This window comes from Gymnoscopelus braueri, assembly GCF_963280865.1.
Source record: "Gymnoscopelus braueri genome assembly, chromosome: 9".
NCBI classification, from domain to species: Eukaryota; Metazoa; Chordata; class Actinopteri; order Myctophiformes; family Myctophidae; genus Gymnoscopelus; species Gymnoscopelus braueri.
In genome coordinates, this window is record NC_137610.1 from 54,685,098 (window position 1) to 54,712,951 (window position 27,854).

Genomic DNA, 27,854 nt, shown 5'->3' on the forward strand with positions numbered 1-27,854 from the left:
TCTGGCCTTAACCCATTAAGACCTGAAGCTGATTCTACAAAATGTCTTCTAAATCCCAACAGTTTTCAGAAAGAAACGTATGTTTCTATATCAGTGGTGCTCAAACTTTATCATGTCAAGGACCCCCAAAATTACATGTCGTTGGTTTAAAATGTTCGCTTTAAAACAATATATATTCAAAGATTTGCACACATTTTCACGAAAAATAGCAGATCTACAAGCTCATAGCGTGGCACTCGGTGCCGCGCTATGAGCTTATTTTTGAATAGCCAAAGTGTAAAATAATGTTTTTTTTTAGCTCAAATCAAAAAGTGACACAGATGCGTCTTAATGGGTTAAGAAGACATTTGGTGTAAGTGGGGAAAAGGGTGGGGGGGGGGGGATCCCTGTCACGGAACTATATAGGGTTTAAGTGGTTAAACTATTTGACTGGTTTACTGGTTACTAGGTAGGTTTAGAGAGCAGAATAAGCCAGAGAGACCAGACATAGGCTGTGTCTCAGCCTCTGGTCCTCCTTCTGCTCTGTCCATTAAGCTCCTCTCTATCCTACTCCTGTCACACAAAGAAATAACTCTAATGTAAAGTAGCAGAAGAATTATCCAAACGTCTAGATCGAGAGTTGTACAAACAAGAATTGTTTGTTCTTTGCAGTGGTAGAAAAAGCACACGTTTTCAAATGTACAGTATAAACATATTTTGAAAATAGCAGACCTACAAGCTCACAATGCGATGCGATGCATTGTGAGCTTGTGGATCGGCTATTTTCAAATGGCCAACATGTATATACAGGGCGGAAGTGGTTAACGTATGTTTTGTAATAATAATCAAAATCTACAAAGTAACTAGTAACTCAAGTTCAATAAAAAATAAGTTCAAATAAATGTAGTGGAGTAAAAGTACAATATTTGGATCCGAGATGTAGTGGAGTAGAAGTAATACGTAATACGTATTGGAAATACTCAAGTAAAGTACAAATACCTAATTTTCAGTACTTAAGTAAATGTACTTGGTTCTTTGTGACCTAACCCCGTGCCAATTTACACGTGCATGAATATTTTATGCAAGTGCAAAACGTCAACGTGACGATATCACCTTCATATTGGAAATGGGATGTAATTTGTTTCTTTACATAATAACACTTATAGGAGTGAGGTTAGAGGAGCTAAACTTTACATAACCCTTATAGGAGTGAGGTTAGAGGAGCTAAACTTTACATAACCCTTATAGGAGTGAGGTTAGAGGAGCTAAACTTTACATAACCCTTATAGCAGTGAGGTTAGAGGAGCTAAACTTTACATAACCCTTATAGGAGTGAGGTTAGAGGAGCTAAACTTTACATAACCCTTATAGCAGTGAGGTTAGAGGAGCTAAACTTTACATAACCCTTATAGGAGTGAGGTTAGAGGAGCTAAACTTTACATAACCCTTATAGGAGTGAGGTTAGAGGAGCTAAACTTTACATAACCCTTATAGGAGTGAGGTTAGAGGAGCTAAACTTTACATAACCCTTATAGGAGTGAGGTTAGAGGAGCTAAACTTTACATAACCCTTATAGGAGTGAGGTTAGAGGAGCTAAACTTTACATAACCCTTATAGGAGTGAGGTTAGAGGAGCTAAACTTTACATAACCCTTATAGCAGTGAGGTTAGAGGAGCTAAACTTTACATAACCCTTATAGGAGTGAGGTTAGAGGAGCTAAACTTTACATAACCCTTATAGGAGTGAGGTTAGAGGAGCTAAACTTTACATAACCCTTATAGGAGTGAGGTTAGAGGAGCTAAACTTTACATAACCCTTATAGGAGTGAGGTTAGAGGAGCTAAACTTTACATAACCCTTATAGGAGTGAGGTTAGAGGAGCTAAACTTTACATAACCCTTATAGGAGTGAGGTTAGAGGAGCTAAACTTTACATAACCCTTATAGGAGTGAGGTTAGAGGAGCTAGGCCAGTAGCAGGAAGGACCGGAGACGCAGTCAGAATGACCTGACACAGACCACTGTGTTGTGACTGGAAGTTGATGTTATATATAGACGTAGAAACCTCATTGGCTGCTGCGGTTCAATTGAGCGATGCGTCATCGCGGCCGCCATATTTTGTGGGGAAAGCACACGCCTCCTACTGCACGTTATGCACCACGTTATGTCTATTGAAGCAGGACGTCTCTCCACTATTAAAATATATATTCATAACTTGCTTAATTCTCAGCCGATTTACCTCACGGCTTGGTTTGTTAAAAATGTCAGACATGTAGTTATGATACTTGGAAAAAGTGATTTTCATACCAAAACACCTTTATCTTACATAGATGGTAACTATCTATGTTATACGTAAGGAGGGGCTTATTCTTTAAAAAATATAGTCACAAAACATTTTCAGATTTTGGTCCACGGCCAAATATATATAAATATGATATTTATTTGACATGAAAAGGTTTGAAACCAGTGGGTTATAAAACAGAAAAAAGTTTGTCTCATGTACTTCTATACAACATATTTCTTGCAGTGTAGTGATGGCATAGCCTGGTAAACCCTCCCTCCAGAAATCTAATTTCCATTTGATTCCAGGAAATGAGATCTCCGGAGGGAGGGTTTACCAGGCTAGTGATGGCAAGCTTTCCCCACATAATAATGGGGGTGGAGGTGTTGACGTGCGGGCGGCTCCACTGACCAATGAGGCGTCTTAACCTACAGTATTTATGTCTCTGGTTAACGTCCCATCCTAACATGAAGTCATAATGTAATGTTGACAGTGTGAACGTTCTCTCTTCTCTCTCCAGCTATCTCGGGACTGTAAAATGGAAGTTCAGAGGATTCTCCACCAGAGGGCGCTGGACGTGAAGCTGGACCCTGAGCTGCAGAGACGCTGCATGACGGACCTGGGCAAGTGGTGCAGCGAGAAGACCGACGCTGGCCAGGTGGGGGCGCCAGTGCCACACGCATGGGTTTCAAGCTCTTGTCTTCCACAATGATTTCAGTCATTTGGATTCCATAGAAGCTGGCATGTCTGCTGTGGAAGCAGACATGTTGCGCAGCGAAAATAGCCGATCTACAAGCTCTCAATGCTTGTAGATCGGCTATTTTTGGTTATTATCAGGGTTACCGCGGTCATGAAATTCCTGGAAATCTTTTTTTAATTAAAAAAATATCGTTTTCCAGCCTGGAAAAGGTTTGGAATGCATCAAGTGTTTGGATTATAACTTACAGTTTCTGGTTATTGATTTTGTTTAAAAAAAAACATATGAATAACGATATGTATTTGGCCGCGGACCCCCATCTCAAAACATTTTGTTCCAGGGACCCCCAGAAGCAAAGATTTGCGTTAAGAAATGTTTGCTTTAAAAGAATATATATATTCAAAGATTTGCACTAATTTTCACGATTTTTCAAAAATAGCAGATCTACAAGCTCGTAGGGCGGCACTCGGTGCCACGCTATGAGCTTGTAGATCTGCTATTTTTGAATAGCCCAAAGTGTAAAATAATGCTTTTTAGCTCAAATGTCCCAAAGCGTGTCTAGCACGTGAAATACGTGTGGCCTAATGAATACAGGACGTCACGTGACAAAAAGAATAGATCTGCAACATACAGTACATCTGTATGTTGCACTGTGATACGTTGTTAGCTTGTAGATCTGTTCTGTTTGTCACATGACACCTTTTGCTGGAGTCTGTGTTGGTGCATTGATAGAACACTGGTGTATATGTTACAGGGAAATTGGAAAACCAGTGAAATTGAAAAAGGAGCGCTCGTTTGTCTATTTAATCAACACACCTGTTACTAGGCAATTCTGTAGAACCAACACTAGAGGGCAATGCAAGCCACACTAGAGCCCCCCCCCCACACACACACACATACACGCACGCACGCATGCACACTAATTAGAGAGTGTCGTGGATAGTAACCCATGAAAAGATCTATTCTCCCCCTATCGGTTTACAACTCGGACGACGCTGAGTCGACTAGCAGACCATCGGCCGGTCGGAGCGGGCACTCGCGCCTGGAGGCGCTCGGGCGTGCCTCCTCGGCCTCAAGGTCTGCTGAGTCGGCGCGCCTCCGTCATGGACAATAACTATTATCACCGTCTCGCGAGTTAAAGATACGGCGTTACTCTGCTCAGTTTGGCTAAGCGCTTCATTATCCACCCTGTCATAGAATATTTCTCTCATATTATCCATTTTATTTTCAGCGCTCTTCCTCCTCGCATCAAAGCCCCGCCTCGCGCCGAAGCCCCGCGCCTAAAAACGAGCATACCTTTCCAATTTCCCAACGAATGACAATTTCCCTGTAACATACTGTACATATAGAGCCTCATTATTGCACCATATGATTGCTGTAGGCCTGGAAATGGGGTAAAATACTTTGGGAAAGTTATGGAAAGGTTTAGAAAATTCATTGTTAAAAATGTGTGGGAACCCTGTATTTGAAAGATTAGAGCATTTAAAGTAGCAATATGTTCAGAAGCATCTTCCATAAAACCTGAATGGATATTTTATATTTTGAGGTTAAAGCCCCAATCTGTGATTATTTTTTTCACCAGGTTGGCAGCATGTAGAACAGCAGGAACAATGTTACTAAAACATCATCATTTTACATATTGTGTGAATTGTTCAGGAAACGGCACTAGTGTGTCTCCTTTCACACTGTTGACTTATGGCACAGAAGGACTTAGAGATCTTATTTAGCTTTAATCCATTAAGACCTGGAATGCATCGGTGTCACTTTAGATTTCTTTGGCTATTCAAAAATATCAGCTATACAAGCTCATAGCGCGGCACCGAGTGCCGCGATATGAGCTTGTAGATCTGCTATTTTTTGAAAAATATTGAAAAAAAAAAAAGAATTGATATTTTTTCCAAAAAACTGTTAGGATTTCGAAAATATTTAAAAGAATTGCCTCAGGTCTTAATGGGTTAATCCATGCATAATGTCTGCAGGCTTCTGTCTCACACGTGACGTGATCACTGCCTTCACTTTGTGCTGCATTGATGACATGATGATGCAATATTATGCAACTTGACAGTGGGGGGAGAAGAAGTGCTTTCAAGTAAAATACATGTAAAAATGTGTTATATTTCTTCCCCGGATTTGCTATTTTGGAAATGTTTTGAAGGTGAAAAGTATTAACAAGAGATTGTGACTGATTAACTACACTAGATCCATTGGAACACAGGTTATTATTATTATTATTATTATTATTATTTTCCTTTTCTGAAAAGTAACACTTTTGGACATACACACTCAACAGCCACGACTATATAAAAAAAGAAGCAACTTGCTACAACTATTAACTTTTAAGACAAAGCGGACAAATACTTGTTATGTATACATTTTAATGTATTAGATGACTTGTAATTGCATCCATTATACAGTTTGCAGTGTAATTGTCTCTCTGAATGCTCTTTCTCAGTGTTCTCTGTAATGAGCTGTGGGCTTCCTGTCCCCCCCCCCCCATTACAGCTAATTGCTTGTTTCTACATTTCAATGTTGTCGGGCAGAAACCTCCTGTTTTTTCGTGAATCAACGCCCTACTTGATCATACCACAGCGGCACACAAACGTATCAATAGCAGCAGATCCGCATGTTCGAAACACGGCGTGAAACGACGTGTTTTGAGCTTGTAGATCTGCTGCTTTTGCTGTTTTTGAATTTGAATCCTGAAAAGTAACAGTTTTGGACATATGAGGTTTCTACCCGACAGAGACGATTTCAGTTCTTTCTCTTATAGAACACTTGAGATGGAAAGAGGATGGTTTTGCTATTATTTTTAATAATGTCCGCAGTTGTTTTATGCATTTAATGTGGTCATATAGGCTGCAGTTCTTGCTATTGTAATAGTAGTGTCGGTCGCTTCAAACAGAATGTTCAAAAACGTTCCAAAATACACGTCGCATTGAAAGCGTTGCAGCCTGCTTGCTCATAGGAGAGATAGATGGTTTACCTTCAGGGTCTGTTTACTGGTGGTGTTGGGTCTGGGTTTGTAGACCAGTGTCTATCAACCTTTTTTGTGCCAAGGCACACCTGGCATAGCCAAAAAATCCCAGGGCACACCTAGATATACGGTATATATATAACTTGTAGCTTTTCAGCTTCCACTAGCCGTTTTGAATCCAAATAGGGCAATAGTGTGACACCTGACCCGAAAAAAACAGCATGTTGTCACCCTTTTCACCTCGGGGCTGTTTGCATGCCTGATTATTATTATTGTTTAAAAAAAAAAAAAAAAAAAAGTTTTTTTTTCTTTTTTTTCCAAAATTATATTTTTTCAAACCTTCTTCAAACGGCGCGGCACACCTCAGCAGTAGCCCCGGCCCAAAATTGGGACGTTTGCCAGGGTTGATAAACACTGTTGTAGACAGTTATGTTGGGTCTGGGTTTGTTGACAGTTGTGTTGGGTCTGGGTTTGTTGACGGTTATGTTGTGTTTGTTGACAGTTGTGTTGGGTCTGGGTTTGTTGACGGTTATGTTGTGTTTGTTGACAGTTGTGTTGGGTCTGGGTTTGTTGAAGGTTGTTATGTTTGTTGATAGTTGTGTTGGGTCTGGGTTTGTTGACGGTTATGTTGTGTTTGTTGACAGTTGTGTTGGGTCTGGGTTTGTTGAAGGTTATGTTGTGTTTGTTGATGGTTGTGTTGGGTCTGGGTTTGTTGACGGTTATGTTGTGTTTGTTGACAGTTGTGTTGGGTCTGGGTTTGTTGACGGTTATGTTGTGTTTGTTGACAGTTGTGTTGGGTCTGGGTTTGTTGAAGGTTATGTTATGTTTGTTGACAGTTGTGTTGGGTCTGGGTTTGTTGAAGGTTATGTTGTGTTTGTTGACAGTTGTGTTGGGTCTGGGTTTGTTGAAGGTTATGTTGTGTTTGTTGACAGTTGTGTTGGGTTTGTTGACAGTTGTGTTGGATCTGGGTTTGTTGACAGTTGTGTTGGGTCTGGGTTTCTTTGACAGTTGTGTTGGGTCTGGGTTTGTTGACAGTTGTGTTGGGTCTGGGTTTGTTCTGCAGGAGCTGGAGTGTCTACAGGACCACCTGGAAGACCTGGTGGCGGACTGCAGGGACGTGGTGGGGAACCTGACGGAGCTGGAGTCTGAGGTAACACTTCATATTGTTTGGTAATGGTGTTTGTAATATCACACCAGAGTGAGTGTTGTCATATAACCGGCTAACTGGCATTATAGCCAAATGCCTGGCTAATGAGGCCACAAGCAGAGTGCCTAAGAGATTCACACAATATTTAAAGAACATTTAAGACGATATCTGGCGCAGGGGTGAAGCCCCCTGTCCACCAACCGTGGAGACTCCACAGTGCCTCTGCTTCGCTGCACGCTCCTAACCAACGCACAAGAAGGCGTCATATGGGTTTCTGTTTCAATGGTAAATCCTCTGCTAAACGCCTACATGGTAAATCCTCTGCTAAACGCCTACATGGTGAATCCTCTGCTAAACGCCTACATGGTAAATCCTCTGCTAAACGCCTACATGGTAAATCCTCTGCTAAACGCCTACATGGTAAATCCTCTGCTAAACGCCTACATGGTAAATCCTCTGCTAAACGCCTACATGGTAAATCCTCTGCTAAACGCCTACATGGTAAATCCTCTGCTAAACGCCTACATGGTAAATCCTCTGCTAAACGCCTACATGGTAAATCCTCTGCTAAACGCCTACATGGTAAATCCTCTGCTAAACGCCTACATGGTGAATCCTCTGCTAAACGCCTACATGGTGAATCCTCTGCTAAACGCCTACATGGTGAATCCTCTGCTAAACGCCTACATGGTAAATCCTCTGCTAAACGCCTACATGGTAAATCCTCTGCTAAACGCCTACATGGTAAATCCTCTGCTAAACGCCTACATGGTAAATCCTCTGCTAAACGCCTACATGGTAAATCCTCTGCTAAACGCCTACATGGTAAATCCTCTGCTAAACGCCTACATGGTGAATCCTCTGCTAAACGCCTACATGGTGAATCCTCTGCTAAACGCCTACATGGTGAATCCTCTGCTAAACGCCTACATGGTGAATCCTCTGCTAAACGCCTACATGGTGAATCCTCTGCTAAACGCCTACATGGTGAATCCTCTGCTAAACGCCTACATGGTAAATCCTCTGCTAAACGCCTACATGGTGAATCCTCTGCTAAACGCCTACATGGTGAATCCTCTGCTAAACGCCTACATGGTGAATCCTCTGCTAAACGCCTACATGGTGAATCCTCTGCTAAACGCCTACATGGTGAATCCTCTGCTAAACGCCTACATGGTGAATCCTCTGCTAAACGCCTACATGGTGAATCCTCTGCTAAACGCCTACATGGTGAATCCTCTGCTAAACGCCTACATGGTGAATCCTCTGCTAAACGCCTACATGGTGAATCCTCTGCTAAACGCCTACATGGTGAATCCTCTGCTAAACGCCTACATGGTGAATCCTCTGCTAAACGCCTACATGGTGAATCCTCTGCTAAACGCCTACATGGTGAATCCTCTGCTAAACGCCTACATGGTGAATCCTCTGCTAAACGCCTACATGGTAAATCCTCTGCTAAACGCCTACATGGTGAATCCTCTGCTAAACGCCTACATGGTAAATCCTCTGCTAAACGCCTACATGGTAAATCCTCTGCTAAACGCCTACATGGTGAATCCTCTGCTAAACGCCTACATGGTAAATCCTCTGCTAAACGCCTACATGGTAAATCCTCTCCGTCTCCACAGGACATTCAGATTGAGACTCTGCTGATCCGTGCCTGTGAGCCAGTCATCCAGACACACTGTCATGTAAGTCACACAATAACAAAACCTTCATTTAAAAAAATCTTTATGCTCTGGTGTATGTAAACTCTTTTCCTTTTCTTTTAACCCATTAACTCTTTCAGTGCCAATGAAATAAAAAAATTATTGCAAACTTTGCCAACTTTTTTCTTTTTTTTTTTCAAAATAAAAAAAAAGTGCTTAGGAACCGAGATACAGCCTTTTTCAGTTATAGGTTAAACAAAGAGTGGATGGAGCTGCAAATCTTCAGATAATGATATCTTGGGTTCTGAACACTTTAAAAAAAAAAAAAAAAAACATTTTATATATATATATATTTTTTAACTCAGGATTTCTCGTTCTGGCACTGAGGGAGTTAAGACCTGGAACGCGTCTGTGTCTCTTTAGATTTCTTTGGCTATTCAAAAATAGCAGCTATACAAGCTCATGGTGAGGCACCGAGTGCCGCGCCATGAGCTTGAAGATCTGCTATTTTTGAAAAATCTTTAACATTTTCTTTTCTTTTTTTTTTTCAAAAAACTGTGTTAGGATTTAGAAATATTTTTTTAAGAATCGCCTCAGGTCTTTATGGGTTAAACCATTGAGACCGGGATAGACTCTGTGTCATTTTTAGATTTCTCTGGCTATTCAAAAAATAGCAGATCTACAAGCTCGTAGCGCGGCACCGAGTGCCGCGCTACGAGCTTGTAGATCTGCTATTTTTGAAAAATCGTGAAAATCTGTGCAAATCTTTGACTATATATACTGTATATATATTTTTAAGGCAAACATTTGTAACTCAAATCTTTGCTTCTGAATATTCTACAAATGTATTCTAAATCCTGACATATGTTGCTATAATATCAGTGGTTCTCAAACTTTATCCACGTCAAAGACCCCCAAAATGATATGTATTTGGCCGCGGACCCCCACCTCAATCTTGTTCCAGGGACCCCCCAGAAGCACAGAGTGGAGTTAAAAATGTTCGCTTTTAAAACATATATATATATATTCAAAGATTTGCACACATTTTCCACAATGAAAAGCTCATAGCGTGGCACTGAGTGCCGCGCTATGAGCTTGTAGATCTGCTATTTTTGAAAAGCCAAAGTGTAAAACATGGATAGAGTGCACAGATGCGTTCCTGGTTTGAACGGGTTAAAAACAATGGACTGGTTTCTCTTCCATTGTTCCAACACCAGGGATTTTGGTGAAATATGAAAGTCACCCCCCCCACCCCCCCCACCCCCCCACCCCAGGCCTTGTTAATTTACCACACCACTACACACCATATTTCTGAACCATACCACTACTGTCTCTCTCTCTGCCTCTCTCTCTCTCTCTCTCTCTCACACACACACACACACACACACACACACACACACACACACACACACACACACACACACACACACACACACACACACACAGGAGGTAGCAGATAACCAGATCGACACAGGGGATCTGATGGAGTGCTTGGTGCAGAACAAACACCAGAAGGAGATGAACGACAAGTGTGCCGTGGGCGTCACGCACTTCCAACTGGTGAGCCAGCAGGGGGTCCATGAGGGGGTCCATGAGGGGGTCCATGAGGGGGTCCATGAGGGGGTCCATGAGGGGGTCCATGCAGGGGGTCCATGAGGGCAGGCTTCTCTCTATCCTGCAGTTAGCTTGGGGTTTTTAGTTGTATTGTTCTGTATGGCGTAGTAGGTATTCCCCAGGGAAGAACACAGCAGCGATGCCCTTTGTAACTTAACTCATTGAGTGCTGCCATAATTATTCATATCTATTTCTGGCCATTACAATTTTTATTAAAATTTAAAATGTAGTAAAACAAAAGTGCTTAGGAAGCGAGATACAGCCTTTTTCAGTTATAAGTTAAACAAGGAGTGGATGGAGCTGCAAATATTCAGATATTGATAACTTGGGTTCAGGAAGAAAAAAGAGAGAAATCGTTTTTTTCTATTTTTTTCAAAAACACGTGAAACACGTTAATGGCACGTTGCACCATAGCGCTAAAACACGTGAAACACGTTAATGGCACTCAATGAGTTAAAGGAGTAGTTCACCCAAAAAGTGACTTATTTTCTATCGATTACACACCTCATGAAGCCTTGAATGAATTCATGGAGTCTTTTTTTGTTTTTGTCACATTCCTAAGCCAATAATTTCATGAGCGGTTAGTCTCGCGTAGCCAGACAACTATTCCACGATCTCTGAATGCTATTTAGAGTCTGGAACTACAACTCCCGAAATCCGAGAGAGGAAGCTGGCACTTCCGTTCACGAAAATATATTTTAAAATATCTTTACATTTTATTATTTTATTTCTATTTCTGCTAAGAAGCAAGCTATGTATACTTAGATGATTTGTATTTATATTAGGATACATTTGGGAGACTGTAAAGACGAAACGGAAGTGGGGAGGAGGCTTCACATCTGCTTTATATTTTAATCATGATCAGAGCCTCCGAGTCCCAAGACTGTATGACCGGAAACATTTGAAAATTGTGGGAGGCAACAGTCTGGTAACGCGAGACTAATGAGCGGTGGTCTCTCCGGTAGGAGACACAAATGCAGCTCATTTGTGTGTCCTACCGCTACCACTACATTTGATGACTGCCTCCGCCGGTCATCAAATTATTGACTTAGGAATGTGACAAAAACAAAACTCCTTTAAGTACTGTATTTAAGTAAATGATATATTCCACTACATCTCAGAGGCCCATATGGTACTTTTGACTCCATTACAATTATTTGACAGCTTTAGTTACCATTTACTTTGCAGATGTATGTGATTATTATAAAACATACATTAACCACTGAAGTCCAGTTAAAAAACATTTAATACTTTCATTAAAATGTGTTTTTTCTTTGTGACTCCAGATCCAAATCAAAGACTTCCGCTTCTCCTACAAGTTCAAGATGGCCTGTAAAGAGGACGTTCTCAAGCTGTGTCCCAGCATTAAGAAGAAGTAAGTCACCTGAGTTTATTTTATTTTTATATAATGGATTAAAATCAGTTTGATTAAAGGTAGGGTAGGTGATATTTTATGGATAAAAACAAATGTTTTTTTTTGTTAACCCATTCAAGCTGGGAACTCATCTGTGTAATTTTAGATTTCTTTAGCTATTCAAAAATAGCAGATCATAGCTCATAGCGATCTATTTTGTAGAGCTTGTAGAGCTATTTTTTGGGGAAATCGTGGACATTTTGTGCAAATCTTTGACATTTGTAACTAAAATCTTTGCTTCTGGGGATTCTACAAATGTCTTCTAAATACTAACAGTTTTTTAAACGTATGTTGCTATAATATCAGTGGTTCTCAAACTTTTTTTTTTTTTTTTTTCTTAAATTTTTATCCCACGATTTTGTAACCCTATTTTTTACACCCAGTGCCAATTGTCTATGTAATCCTGGGCACTACCTTCCCTCTGCCAACCTAGGGAGGCCAGGGCCGAGCTCATGCTTCCTTCAATGCATGAGAGCCAACTGACCTTATTGTCACCAGACAGGGGAGAGTTTCCCCGGTAGGACGTACCGCGTGGAAGGAACACGTTATTTCAACCAGTTCCCTTCCCCTCCATCAGGCGCCCCGGCTGTCATGGGGGAGGCGGTATAGCGACCAGGATTACTACATGTTTTTGTGAGGGTATTAACTCTTTGACTGCGGACGACGCGATAACGCGTCAAGTGCTACTTTGTCCAGTTGGCCGTCGACGCGCTGGACGCGCGTTCATTGTTTAATCTCTGATTGCGCTATGCTGCTTAATATTCAATGTTATTCTCGAGTTCCACTTACTTCACGGACATCTGCATCCGGTTTCATGACCTGGATTCCGTTTCCGGTTTTTGATTCTTTTCCCCAGTCATTTTCGTCCAAAATAGGTAAATAAACGGTCTTTCACACGGTATGACGGACAAACGGACAGTTTCTCTTCTATAATCTATGGTCTGGGTGACGATCAGTCATCGCCGTCGTGTATCACGACGGCATTTTGGCGATCAAAACAATCTGGGACGACGTCACTTCCGTTTTCATGTTTTTCCCTGTCTAATCTATCAAGAAGGCTGAGAGAGACCCAACGACCTGATCAAGCAGTCATGTGCTGCACTCTAGTGGCGGATTTGTGCTGGGTCTTTACATTATGTCCCCTTAAATTATTTTCATGAGAAAAATTCAAAATATAAAAATTAAAAAACACGAAAATTGCTGGCACTGGGGGAGTACTTTATGAAAATACTCTGGCAGTCAAAGAGTTAACTACCCTAGGTAGTTAATACCTAGGGTATTAACATGCAAACTCCACACAGAGAGGCCCTTTCGCCAACCCCACCTAGGGTATGGGCACTGATGACGCGGAGGAGAGAACACGCCCCCAGCGCCCACAGCGCTGGCGGCGTGAATCGAACCCAGGACCTTCTAGCTGTGAGGCGACAGCGCTACGGCCTGCACCACCGTGCCCCCGATTGGTTCTCAAACTTTTTTATGTCAAGGACCACCCAAAATGATATGTTTTTGGCCGCGAACCCCCATCTCAAAATATTTTCTTCCATGGACCCCCAGAAGTTGTAACATGAGTTAAAAATGTTAGCTTAAAAATATATATATTCAAAGATTTGCACACATTTTCACGATTTTTCACAAAAAGCAGATCTACAAACTCATAGCTTGTAGATCTGCTATTTTTGAATAGCCCAAAGAAATCTAAAAATGACACAGATGCGTTCCCGGTCTTAACCCATTAACTGCCAGAGGTATTTTCATATTTTTTTAGCCAGTGCCAGAGTTTTTCATTGAAAAAAATTAAGTACTCAGGAGCCGAGATACAGATTTTTTTAGTTTTAAGTTAACAAGGAAGTGGATAGGAGTCTAGATCTTTGAACAATCATATCTCCTTGGTCTTTGAGTCAAATTTGATATTTTTTTCCCCCCAGTTCACGTAGATCTACACGATTGGCACGTGGCGGCTTTAAATAGGTTCGCGTAGATCTACGTGATTGGCAGTGAATCAGTTAAAGGGTTAAAAAGTTCAATCTTCAGAATAAAATGTCCCATTCAAGCCATTTGACCAGGTGTTCAAGTGGTCGACTGACTTGTCATTGTGTCGTGTGTTGTTGTCCTGTGTGTGTGTTGTTGTCCTGTGTGTGTGTGTTGTTGTCCTGTGTGTGTGTTGTTGTCCTGTGTGTGTGTGTGTGTGTGTTGTTGTCCTGTGTGTGTGTGTGTGTGTGTTGTTGTCCTGTGTGTGTGTTGTTGTCCTGTGTGTGTGTGTGCTGGCCGGTGTTCAGGGTGGACGTGGTCATCTGTCTGAGCACCACGGTGAGGAATGACACCCTGCAGGACGCCAAGGAGCAGCGCGTCTCCGTCAAGTGCCGCAAGCAGCTGCGGGTGGAGGAGCTGGAGATGGTGCGTCGCTCACACACTGTTCAGAATGACCACCGTCCGTCCGCTGCACACAGGCATCTGATCCACTAGACTGCAGTGGTTACCAAACCTTTTAGCTCAAGAACCAAAAACAGAGATGATAGACGTTTGCCCGGGGAACCAAACTAGTGAAAATAGCAGATCTACGAGCTTGTAGATCTGCTCTTTTCACTACTTCTTAAACCTCTTTTTAAATTGTTAATGGAGATTATTAGATTTGTTTTCATTTTATTTATAGAATACTTTAGAAAAATGTTTTGTTTAAACTTTTTTAAAGGTTTCATGACATTCAGATTTACAAAACATTAAAAGTCTTTATCATGGTCCTTCAAACGTGTATTAAAAGGGGAGGGGAGGGGCGGGATTAATGGACTGTGATGTCAAAGTCCAGGGCCCAATACCAGCACTTTTTTAAGCCTAATTATTCAGAAAACCCCAGACCACAGAAAATCCACTGAATGTTCAAAGTTCTGTTTTTTTTGTGTGTAATTGAGGTCATAAAAAAAAAAGAATGTCATGAAACCTTTAAATCTTTTGAAATAATATATTGATTTTGTTTATGTAGGAAACGGGAAAAAATACATATTTACTTGTGACCCATAAAAATTGGTCCGCGGCCCAAAGATGGGTCCCGACCCACTGTTTGGGAAACGGTGGACTAGATCGTCGGGTAGAAACCTTGTATGTTCAAAACTGTTACTTTTCAGGAAATGGAAAAAAAATTACCTGTTTCAATTGATCCACCGTAGTTATTTAGACGAGCTCTTTCTTGTTAATACGTTTACATTGGTTCAGTATTTATAAAAACCCACACTAGACACACTTAACCACTTTCACTTTCAGAATGTTTCAAAAATATGTGCAAGGCGATGCGTTGTGAGCTTGTAGATCGGCTATTTTTGATACTCTTGTCTGACACTGTAGTATGAAAAAAGTAGAAAAATTGAGATACAAGGTTTGTGCCAAACAGCGTTGATATGTGCAGAACCCAAGCAGATCACCTGAAAAGAATGACTTTTGAAGTATTTACAAATACACAAATACCTAGTTTAGATGAGAATAAACTGTATATAATATGAATTATATTTTAACTTTCTAGTCTGATATAAAAATAAATCTACATCAGCTTGTAGATCTGATATTTTGGGTTATTATTCTAAAACTTTCACCAATAATGACCCGAAATAGGGATAGTAATTAACTGCTGCAGCCCTATTGGATAAAAAAAAAGGAAGGAAAAAAAGAATAATTTGATAAAAATCACTTTAACCAATGATCTGTTCCACCTCTATTCACATTAACATTTGTTATCTTGTGTTTTTCTCGGTCAGTCGGAGGACATTCGTCTGGAGCCAGAGCTGTATGACTCGTGTAAACAGGACATCAACAGGCTGTGTCAGAACGTGGCCTTTGGAAACGCACAGGTCAGCCTGACCTTTGGCTTCTCTAACCCACTAAATCCACCAACTTCTTAGCTCGAGACCCAATGGAGAAATGTTTTGCACCTCCACAGGGGGGCAGTCTTGTTACACCCATGATTAATTGTTAAACCTTCACCACCCTGTACAGTTTTGAACTACAACTTCACGGCATCAAGTTGTATATGGATACGATTCAAAAATAGCAGATCTACAAGCTCATAGCGCGGTACCGAGTGTCGCGCTATGAGCTTGTAGATCTGCTATTTTTTGGAAAAATCATGGACATTTTGTATAAATCTTTGAATATATATATTTTATAGGGAACATTTGTGACTCAAATCTTTGCTTCTGGGGATTCTACTTTTTTTTCTATAGTGGTTTCTCAAACTTTTTTATGTCAAGGACCCCCAAAATTATATGTATTTGGCCGTGGACCCCCATCTCAAAATACTTTCTTCCAGGGACCCCCAGAAGTTGTAAGGAGATAAAAATGTTTGCTCAAAAATATATATATTCAAGGATTTGCACAAATTCTCACGATTTTCTGTGAATATGTACCCGTCTGTCTGTCTGTCTGTCTGTCTCTGTGTGTGTGTGTGTGTGTGTGTGTGTGTGTGTGTGCGCTGTAGGTGATAGAGTGTCTAAAGGAGAACAAGAAGCATCTCTCCCAGCGCTGTCACCACCGTGTCTTCAAGCTCCAGGAGGTGGAGATGATGGACCCAGAGCTGGACTATCAACTCATGAGAGTCTGCAAGCAGATGATCAGGGTACACAACCTTCTCCAAGCTTAACGTTATGATCAGATGATCAGGGTACACAACCTTCTCCAAGCTGAACGTTATGGGGTCGCTCGCTGGAAATGATTTAAAACCTGCCCGTCGCCTTGAATTTATCCCAGACTCGAGGGGTCTAGAGCAGTGGTTCTCAAACTTTTTCATGTCAAGGACCCCCAAAATGATATGTATTTGGCCGCGGACCCCCTTCTCAAAATATTGTGTTCCAGGGATCCCCCAGAAGTAAAGATTTGATTTGTTTCTGGACAAATGTTCACTTTAAAAATATATATTCAAAGATTTGCATAAATTTTCACGATTTTTCAAAAATAGCAGATCTACAAGCTCATAGCGCGGCGAGCTTGTAGATCACTTTGAGAACCAACGGTCTAGGGGTTTGAATGGGGAGGAATTAATTGGCATAACGACTAAATTGGGGAGAAAAATTATATGGATTACAGTAGGGGTGTGCCGATACACTAATTTCACCAAACGATACGATATTTGGCTCACAACTTCGATACGATACGATACGCACTTTTTTATTATGAAAAATATATGGGGGAGAAAAAAAAGCAAATGCTAACAAATGATTATATTTTTGCATTATTCAGACATGCGAACTTGTAGCTTTTCAGCTACAATAGCCGTTTTGAATCCATATAGGGCAATAGTGTGACACCTGACCCGGAAAAAAAACATGTTGTCACCCTTTTCACCTCGGGGCTGTTTGCATGCCTGATTATTATTATTGTAAAAAAAAAAAAGATATTTTTCCCCCCCAAAACGATACATATCGTCACGAAAACGTATCGCGATATATCGCGGGACGATATATCGGCACACCCCTAGATTACAGATGAAAATTCCGGGCTTGGTTCTGCAGCAATTCTCAAAGCCTTGGGCCCTAGAGGTAGAGGGGGAAATGGTTGGTGGTTGTTCGTTTTTATGGACCTTTTGTGGCGCTTTTGTTTTCCTACTGTTTGTACACAGGGGTTGACACACTTCGGTCTCAGAGGCACTTGCCCGTCGGCAAAGTACAGGTCAAAGTTCATGCCCACTTGCCCGAAAAGTAAATACAAACTTTGAAAGTCTGAAAGAGCGCAACTGCTACTTGTAAAACGGTAGCATTATTTGTTCTTTCATGAATAACAATAATGTTTAATGAAGACATGCTTCCCTATTCAAACGCGCTTGCCTGTAGGGCAACCTGAGAGCAAACTCCAATTGCCACGGGCAGTCGGGCAGCCGTTAGTGTCAACCCCTGGTACAGATATAGTCTCCTAAAGACAGAGATAAGACTGAAAACCAGTATTCCTTTTTTAAAGGGTTTGTTTTGACAGGTCTTTCATGGTCCAAAATGTCAGGGTTTCTAATGAGCTTGATAATAATAATAATAACAACAGCAATAATATCTTAGATTTATATAGTTTCTTTTTCTTAGTACTCGACGTCATGGGGAAAGATGTTAATGTTATGAAATCAATAACATTCATTATGTTGCTGGGTTTTGAGGGCTGTTTTGAAGGAAGGAACAATTTTTATGTTTTGAATCCCCTTTGATGTTGCGTGCTACTCACCTACTGCAGGTGACGTGAATTAGACATGCATCTGCTCCTATTGAGTGACGCCCACTAAACTAGCCTATGACTTGAAGGAATATATATTTAATTTCAGGATGTTAGTTTTCGGGGACGGACAAATCCCGTTTTAATCTGACAGAAAATCATCTTTTCTCCCCCTGATCTCGCTTTGCTGACTGAGCACATCTCCCAGCATGTTGCACACAGACATTTTTTAAGTATTTTTGAAGACACCCCTGGCCTGCTTATTGCAGGAGAAAGACTTGACACACAGGATGCTAACAAAACATGTTGATTTGGACTTGGCACTTGTATCATCACAATTACACTGTCTGCACACTAAAGTGGTCGAGACACCCCTCTCATTTAGTTAACTTATTCAACCACTTAAACCCTATGTACTTCCTTGACCAGTGTCCCCCAGGGCTCCATACTAGGGCCTCCTCATCTCTCCCCTCTTATCTCTTCACCAGAAATAGCCGATCTACAAAGGTCTTGTCTTAAGGTCTTGTTGTGACACTTTGCAGCCATTGTCTGGGTATGATTTATATGGACACAATATTATTGTTTTGGCTGCATTCCTGTCCCGTTAGATCGTTGACACGAGGAAACACAGCAGTTAGTATTCTGCACATGAGGGATCTGTGCGTACACTGATATGGCCGTGCATACCGTACATTAGGGGTGGGAAATATAATCGATTCAGCAGTTAATCGCGATTCGGACATGGACGATTATAGAATCGATTATAATGAAATAAAAAAAATATTATTTAGAAAAAATAACAATTTTCATCATATCGCTAATTCCACAAAGCAGCAGCCATATTTTGGTTGGTTATCAGAATATTGAGAAGCCTTTGCTATAAGTCAGTATTATTTTACAAAAAAAGGACTTGTTTATTTTCTTGTTGGTTTTCTGCAATTGTTGATGTTGGCAAATATAACCTTCCAGTTGACAGTGACACATCTCTTCAATTAGTTTTTATTATCAATAAATAGTAAATTAATCGCGAATCGCAATAATTGCAATTTAATTGAATCGTAGCCCTCGGAATTGGAATCGAATTGAATCGTCAGGTACCTACCAATCTCCGCCCCTACCGTACATACACACACTGTACTTGCCCGATGTTGCTGGACATAATCAGTGTGTTCAGGTTTCTGTACACAACATTGGCCCGGGTTATTGCATGGGTGAAATATGCTTTCTCTCACCCTCTCTCACTCCCTGGTTCTCTCAGTCACTCGCTCTCAGTCTTTTTTTCCCCTTATTTTTGCATGTTTTTTATAATTTATTTGGAAAATGAAATAAATCAAATTGAAAAATGTAATGAAACTAAATAAAAATGTAATTGAAAAAACACGCTCGCCTCACGCATTAGAAGGACAATATGAGTCACCAGAACCAAGGACGGCTGTTTTCAATTTATCTAACATGGTTAAATTGGACTTTGAAGTTACAATGGGTTTATAAAGGAAGGGGTCTGATAAAATGAAAATGAAACATCTAAATACTGAATGGAGCAACTTAAACATTGTCTGGGGTGCTCTGTCACAAAAGCCTGAGTAGACGTTAGAATGACCCCAGACATGTTTGAGAGTGAAAACCCCCTTTAAGCCTGATTTATAGGTTGTCGTACGAGGGTGTCAGATGCCCAACATATCCAAACTACAAGCGCCATGTTTTCAGCACTTTGACACGGCCGTATGACGCATGAGTGTGTGTGTGTGTGTGTGTCCATGAAGGTTTGTAATATGTACACTATGTAATGTGTATGTGTGTGTGTGTGTGTGTTTCAGCGCTTCTGTACGGAGGCAGACAGTAAGAACGTGCTGCAGTGTCTGAAGCAGAACAAGAACAGTGAACTGATGGACCCCAAGTGTAAACAGATGATCACCAAGAGACAGATCACACAGAACACAGGTACACACACACACACACACACACACACACACACACACACACACACACACACACACACACACACACACACACACACACACACACACACAGATCACACACACACACAGATCACACAACACATTAACACACACACACACAGATCACACAGAACACATTAACACACACACACACAGATCACACAGAACACATTAACACACACACACACAGAACACAGGTACACATTAACACACACACACCTACCTGCTGTATTTGACCGACTACATCAAACATGAAGCATACTCAGGGTAAATCCATGCTGGACCTCCACAAGGCTTTTACTCTGTAAATCATTCATTTCTACTGAATAAGCTGAAGGCCATTGGTTTGAATAACACAGTTATCCTTTAGCTGTAATGTCTTACTGTACCATGTGATGTTTATTTATCTGACTAGTACATTATTCAATCAATCAGTGAGAAGAAATAGCCGCTGCAATCTCTTCACTCCTGTGTGTGTGTGTGTGTGTGTGTGTGTGTGTGTGTGTGTGTGTGTGTGTGTGTGTGTGTGTGTGTGTGTGTGTGTGTGTGTGTGTGTGTGTGTGTGTGTGTGTGTGTGTGTGTGTGTGTGTGTGTGTGTGTGTGTGTGTGTGTGTGTGTGTGTGTGTGTGTGCAGACTACAGGTTGAATCCAGTGCTGAGGAAGTCATGTAAAGCAGACATTCCTAAGTTCTGCCAGAGCATCCTGAACAAAGCAGCAGGAGACGGTGAACTGGAGGGCCAGGTCATCTCCTGCCTGAAGCTCAAATACGCTGACCAGGTACACACACACTCTCTAAGATGAACTGGACTTATAACACGTCCTCTTCCATAACAACGTTGCACCGAGGCAGAAAATCGCTTACAAATATCATAATGTCTTGGAAATGAGCATTCAGAATGATGCTGTGTGTAGGACTCTTCACATTTCCCTGAAAGTTCCCTGAAAAGTCACACTTTCCTCCCTATTCGTGCCTGATTATCCTTTGTTTGAATTGACACCATTTCACACCTGGTACCATTTCACACCTGGCAATTGCCACACTTTCTCCGTGAAAAGGTTTGTATTCTCCACTGATTAGCCTGTGAATTGCCAAAATTCTCAAATGTTACATCTGTTTGTGTGCTGACCTACGTGTGTGTGTGTGTGTGTGTGTGTGTGTGTGTGTGTGTGTGTGTGTGTGTGTGTGTGTGTGTGTGTGTGTGTGTGTGTGTGTGTGTGTGTGTGTGTGTGTGTGTGTGTGTGTGTGTGTGTGTGTTCAGCGTCTATCCCCAGACTGTGAGGACCAGATCAGGGTCATCCTGCAGGAGTCTGCCCTGGACTACCGGCTAGACCCCCAGCTCCAGATCCACTGTACCGAGGAGGTGGGTCAACCTGTTCTTACGCCTGGGGTTCTCAAACGTTTTCATGTCAACCACCCCGGCCATAGCTGAGTGGTTAGTGAGCCCGCCTAGGGAGCCAGAGGCCCTGGTTGCCCCAGGTTCGATTCCAGGCCACGCCAGCATATGTGTCGATGAAATGAAATTTGTCCCTGAGCAAGACTCTTAACCAAGCCCCCAGAGTTGCTGAGAAACATTGAAGCTGCCACCCCAGTGGCCAAAGCTGGAACTGCAGGCGGGGAGAAATACATGCACGCGCAAAACATGCTGAGAGATATTTATATATATAGATATAAATATGTAAACATATTATACATAAACACATATGCATTTAGTTATACATAGGCATCTCGAGTGTATTTAATAAATATATCGCGTTCAATCCTTGACACACGGGCTGCCGTAGAACGCAAAAAGGACACTAGTGCGCATGCTCATAACTCTATGGAGGTACAAAATCAAACCAATAATTCTACTTCCGGCAGGTTTCCGGGTGCTTCAAAACGCCACTGAGCACATTCATTGAAATGATAGCTGGGGGCGGGGCAATCCGCCCTCTAGTTATATTATACCTCTATGCTCTTAACCCCTAATTGCTCACAGGCCCTCATTGGAAACAAGCCCGCAAGGACTTTCATGAACGTCCTGTTAAAAGGAATTATCCTTATCCCAAATTAGCATAATTGCATAAAGTCATATTTCAAGTTTTTCAAAAAAGAAGGGAGAAAAAATATCACAATCTGCTTAAGTCTTCTTTTGACTTTTTGACAATTACGAGAAGAAAAAAAAGCACATTTTGCCAAGTCATATTTTATCTGCATTTACTTATATCTGCCTAACTCTACTCTCCTAACACTGCTGATTCACCCTGACTTATTGCCCATGTCCTCAGCCTATCAGAATGCTTGTTACATACTGCCTAAGTCAGGGGTCTTCAAGGACCCCCTGGCTGAGAGAGAGATGAAGCAGGGACCCCCTCTATATTGTATAAAATTGTGTTTCAGATCAACTTTTGCTGCTCTTTTTCCCCTCTACACCTATAACTCTTTGCCAAAAATAGCCGATCTACAAGCTCACAACACCTCGCAGCGCGAGGCGTTGTGAGCTTGTAGATCTGCTATTTTTGGCTAAAGTTCTCCTCAGAAAATTGATGCTAGGGTTCAAGTGGTTAATGTAAAACAAATAAAAATCATATCACACAAGGATTTGGCGGACCCCCTGTATTAACTCTGAGGACCCCCTAGGGGTCCCGGACCCCCTGACGGGGCTGGCCAGAAGGTTGGAGCAGTGCTTCTCAAACCATTTCCCGTCAAGGACCCCCAAATGTATATGTATTTGGCCACGGACCCCCATCTGAAGATGTTTTGTGCCAGGGACCCCCAGAAGCAAATTTGTGTCAAAAATCATCGCTTAATTATTTTTTTTAGATTTGCAGACTTTTTGAATAGCCAAAGTATGAAATATGGTTAAAGTGATTAAAATGATTGTGACGCAATATTAACTGCTTTAGCTGGGTTAGAGGACAGTATCATAGATTGATTGAATATTTTATTAGGCAAAAAAATGTAAAACAGCACAGTTACATTTAAAATACTTTGTCTGAAAGGTCTCTTCATAAAAGTCCTTGCGGTCTTGTTTCCAATGAGGTCCTTGATATTCAATTCATAGACATATATATAGTGGCACCACAGTTCAAATATCATTAAAAAAAAAACAGGTTTATGTTTAACATTATGTACATCAAAAAAAAAAAGGGGGAAGAAAAGAAAAGACTATGTACAAGACTGCACTTTTTGAGGGATGGGTTTAGACTATTCCAAACCTGGGTGGCAGTGCCGTAGAAGGAGAATTTGCCCATGTTTGTTTTGTGGGTGGGTGGTACCAGATCGTTGTTAAGGCTCCCTCTAGTCAGGCTATAGGCTTTTGTAAGATCTAAACACAGCCCCAAACAACACCCTTATCCAATAATGATTTAACGATCTGTTTGAAAAAAATCACTTGTCCGTCTCTGCAGAGCGTTTGGCTCTAAATCTGACCTGCAATTCCTCCTCAATTCCTGCAACCAATCTTTCTGCTCTCTTCAATTCTGCTGCTAAGATAGTGATAGGCCTGTTGTTACAGCTGGTAAGAGGGTTGCCATTTACAACAGCCACTTCTCCAAACTCCCTGAGAGAAGGATTGATTTAATATCTTTGTAAAGGGGGGGGGGCAGACTAATGATGTACTTAGATCTTCAAGCATGGCATCATTCACCCCATACACATTTTAAAAGCATCGATTATTCCTAGTACAGCTGCCTCTAGAATATCCTGTCTGTCGGGTGGAAACCTCATATGTCCAAAACTGTTGCTTTTCAGGATTCAAATTCAAAAGTACCAAAAGTAGCAGATCTACAAGCTCAAAACGCGTCGCTTCGCGCCGCGTTTTGAGCTTGTAGATCTGTTACTTTTGAACTGTGTTAATTGTGAACTGTGCCAGCAATTTTTCAATTTTTTTTTTTTACCTTTTTCAAGTAGTCACAGAATATTAATCTCCAGTATAATCGATCCCCTGATGGGTGCTAATCACTGAGGGTTGCACTGTGTGTGGTTTCACAAATGTCAACGAGGTCATTGGACCTTGTTGACATTAATTGTCTGCTTTTTGAAAATAACATAATAACATTGAAAAATACATAGTAAAAAAAAAGTGCTCAGGAGCTGAGATACAGCCTTTTTCAGTAATAAATTAAACAAGAAGTGAATGGAGCAGCAAATCTTCAAATGATGATATCTTGGGTTCTGAACGTTTTTTCCCCAAAAAACATTTTTTTGGCATGTTGCGCCATAGCGGTGAAACACGTCTCAATGGCACTCAATGAGTTAAGTAGAGGGCTGGTTCTGCAACATCCAATGAAGGGGATGTAGAGGCAAAACTGCAGCCTCCACCGGTGTGATGAAACTCTGTGCAACAGCGGACACTTGACTCAATAAAATAATGTTTTTGTAGTCTCAGCGATTTCCACTGGGTCACTTGAAAGTTTTCCAATTATTTTCAGGTTCCATTTGCTTCTCTGCGTTGTGCTGTTGTCCTATCCTTTTTTTTGTCCTGTTCCTTCATTTACTTCCATATTTATAGAACATTATCTTTTGCTTCGTCAATTATGTTCAGACAAAAAACCGTGGCCCGACCGATATATATCTGCTGTAATTAGTGGCTGGGTCCATAGAAAACATTTAGCACACAGCGCCAGAAATGAAATGACAAATAAAGCAATATTGAATCTAAAACAATTCTAAAAGTGCCATTTTGTAGGGGCACGGTGGCGCAGTCGGTAGCGCTGTCTCCTCACAGCTAGAAGGTCCTGGGTTCGATTCCCGCCAGGGACGCTGTGGGTGCTGGGGGCGTGTCTTCTCCTCCGCGTCATCAGCGCCCATACCCTAGGTGGGGTTGGCGAAAGGGCCTACTCTGTGTGGAGTTTGCATGTTCTCCCCGTGTCTCCTAGGGTAGTTAATACCCTCACAAAAACATGTACCGGTAGTAATCCTGGTCGCTATACCGCCTCCCCCATGACAGCCGGGGCGCCTGATGGAGGGGAAGGGAACTGGTTGGAATAACGTGTTCCTTCCACGCGCTACGTCCTACCGGGGAAACTCCCCCCTGTCAGGTGACAAGAAGGTCAGTTGGCTCTCATGTAGTGAAGGAAGCATGAGCTCGGCCCTGGCCTCCCTAGGCTGTGGGGGACCGGTGTAGGGCTGGTGTAGGGCTGGTGTAGGGCTGGTGTAGGGCTGGTGTAGGGCTGGTGTAGGGCTGGTGTAGGGCTGGTGTAGGGCTGGTGTAGGGCTGGTGTAGGGCTGGTGTAGCGCTGGTGTAGGGCTGGTGTAGGGCTGGTGTAGCGCTGGTGTAGGGCTGGTGTAGGGCTGGTGTAGGGCTGGTGTAGGGCTGGTGTAGGGCTGGTGTAGGGCTGGTGTAGGGCTGGTGTAGGGCCGGTGTAGGGCTGGTGTAGCGCCCAGGATCACTTAGGAAATTGGCACCGGGTGAAAAAAATGGGTTACAAAAATCGCGGGATAAAAATTAAGTAAAAAAAAAAAAAGTGCCATTTTGTGGCTTATGTGAAGCACTTGGTCTTTGCGTATGAATACATAAATAAATGAGTGTGTGTGTGTGTGTCCAGATCTCTCGTCTGTGCCCAGAGGAAGCGGCGGCACAGGAGCAGACGGGTCAGGTGGAGGAGTGTCTGAAGGTCAACCTGCTGAAGATCAAACTGGACGGCTGCAAGAAGGTACTCAAGACCTTCTTTTCTCTTTCTGAACAACAACAAAAATGATGGATCTTGCACAAAAACGAATTTCGCCCACTTCTTCACACCTGTAAACTACAGTATTAAAGTGACGAGATAAAGCTGATTCTCATTTTTGGTTGTTCTTGTGGTCCAGGGTTTCCGCTGGGCAATTTTTGGGCCGGACACCTTGACCGACGGGATTATATTTTACCGGCCAAAGAATAAATTAATCGTCCATATTATCACATGCATGCAGTGGTGGAAAAAGTACTCAAAGGTTTTACTTAAGTAAAAGTATCAATACTGCACTGTAGAAGTACTCTGTTACAAGTAAAAGTCCGGAATTCTAAATGTACTTGAGTAAAAGTACAGAAGTATTGGCATCAAAATGTACTTTAAGTACCAAAAGTAAAAGTACTAAAATGTTTGAAAATAGCCGATCTACAAGCTCACAACGCGTCGCAAAGCGACGCGTTGTGAGCTTGTAGATCTGCTATTTTCAAATAGCCTATGTATAAAGTAGGGCATAAGTGGTTAATGTATGTTTCGTGATATCATAATTTATATCTGAAAAGTAACTAGTAACTAAAGTTTTCAAGTAATTGTAGTGGAGTAAAAGTACAACATTTGCCTCTGAGATGTAGTGGAGTAGAAGTAAAAGTATTGGAAATTGGAAATACTCAAGTAAAGTACAAATACCTCAAAATTGTACTTAAGTACTGTACTTAAGTAAATGTACTTAGTTACTTTCCACCACTGCATGCATGTTTGCAGATACATGCACCCGACTGGTCATTACACCTCGTTACGTTAGCCCTGTGCTTCTTTCCACTTTATAAGATGCAATCTGTTCCTGTTTTTATAGTTAACTAAATAATATGATCTACTCGCTTGCCAAAATATAACTGAATAAAGTGGGCGTGAGTGAACTGCTTGCGCGACTCAGTTGCTCAGTATAACGAATGAATATATGTTTTGGGCTTCTCATCTCATTCAACCTAAATGAGCAAAACCTACGGCTTGTGTTTTGTTAATGTTAATTGTGTCATCATATCATGAATGATGACGCAAGGGAGGTTGATTACTTACCACAGTTCGCCACTTTATGCATTGCAGACAGACATTCACTGTGCTTTGCTTGTATAATATCCACGACCCACACGAGTTCAGGTCCCTGTGTTTTATTATTCAATTAGGTCCAGCTTTGTTCAGATTCCATTACCTGGCAGGGGCGGCCATAGCTGAGTGGTTAGTGAGCCCGCCTAGGGAACCAGCTGGCCCTGGTTGCCCCAGGTTCGATTCCAGGCTATCCCAGCATATGTGCCGATGATATGAAATTTGTCCCTGAGCAAGACTCTTAACCCCAATTGCTCACAGGTTCTCATTGGAAACAAGACCGCAAGGACTTTCATGAATGACCTGTTAAAAGGAATTATCCTTATCCTTACCTCTGGACCCCGGTTCTGTTATCGTAACGCCCGAGCGAACCACCCGTACGCGCTGATTAGGAGGAGACGCAGACAGCTGTGTTTAGCCTGATTTGTGCTTCGCCGTATGACGGTGTTGTTGCGCATCGAAGATAGCAGACATACAAGCTCACAACGCGACGTGTTGTGAGCTTGTATGTCTGATATTTTCAACACGCGACACCATAGTACGACGAATAGGCTGATCTATCAGATAACTGCAGCGCACATACTGTAGCAGCAGGCTGTCGGGAATTAAACCATTATGATGGTTTTAATGGTTATAAACTACGTATTGCAATCATGCAGTGTTGTTACTTTATCCAAATAATAATAATAGGCTTAAATGATAAAATAGCCTAATGACATACTTTTCCCAAACGGCCTCGGTGGCCGGTGATGTTTATAATAAACGGCCAATTAAACATTTTATCGGTCCATGGCCGGTAAATACCGGCTAACAGAAACCCTGTTTCCCCTGGTCCCTGGCAGGAGGTGCTGAACATGCTGAAGGAAAGCAAGGCGGACATCTTCGTCGACCCCGTCCTGCACACGGCCTGTGCCCTCGACATCAAACACCACTGTGCAGCCATCCCGCCTGGGCGAGGGCGCCGTACGTTCACACGCACACACACACGCACACACACACACACACACACACACACACACACCATTTCCGAGGGGGTCCCATAAAAACATGAACAACCAACAGATACGTACAATACAAAGTATACAGATACATTCATACACAGATTGCTCACCCTCTCCCACCAACCACCACACCGTCAGCTGTTAACCCATTAAGACCTGAAGCCGATTCTACAAAATGTCTTCTAAATCCCAACAGTATTCTGAAAAAAAAAC

At 41.9% G+C, this 27,854-nt stretch overlaps 1 protein-coding gene across 1 annotated transcript in view; it reads left to right on the plus strand.

The window, feature by feature from the left end:
• The window catches only part of LOC308092382 (Golgi apparatus protein 1-like), a 99,143-nt gene that overhangs the window by 64,825 nt on the left and 6,464 nt on the right, over nt 1–27,854 (plus strand). The window contains exons 11-23 of the mRNA XM_080438243.1: nt 2,778–2,915; nt 6,992–7,078; nt 8,707–8,769; nt 10,174–10,287; nt 11,628–11,716; nt 14,032–14,149; nt 15,499–15,591; nt 16,218–16,355; nt 19,747–19,870; nt 20,522–20,664; nt 21,147–21,248; nt 25,417–25,524; nt 27,483–27,603. Coding sequence (XP_080294369.1) covers nt 2,778–2,915; nt 6,992–7,078; nt 8,707–8,769; nt 10,174–10,287; nt 11,628–11,716; nt 14,032–14,149; nt 15,499–15,591; nt 16,218–16,355; nt 19,747–19,870; nt 20,522–20,664; nt 21,147–21,248; nt 25,417–25,524; nt 27,483–27,603 — 1,438 coding nt within the window. The remainder of the gene's footprint in view (nt 1–2,777; nt 2,916–6,991; nt 7,079–8,706; nt 8,770–10,173; nt 10,288–11,627; nt 11,717–14,031; nt 14,150–15,498; nt 15,592–16,217; nt 16,356–19,746; nt 19,871–20,521; nt 20,665–21,146; nt 21,249–25,416; nt 25,525–27,482; nt 27,604–27,854) is intronic.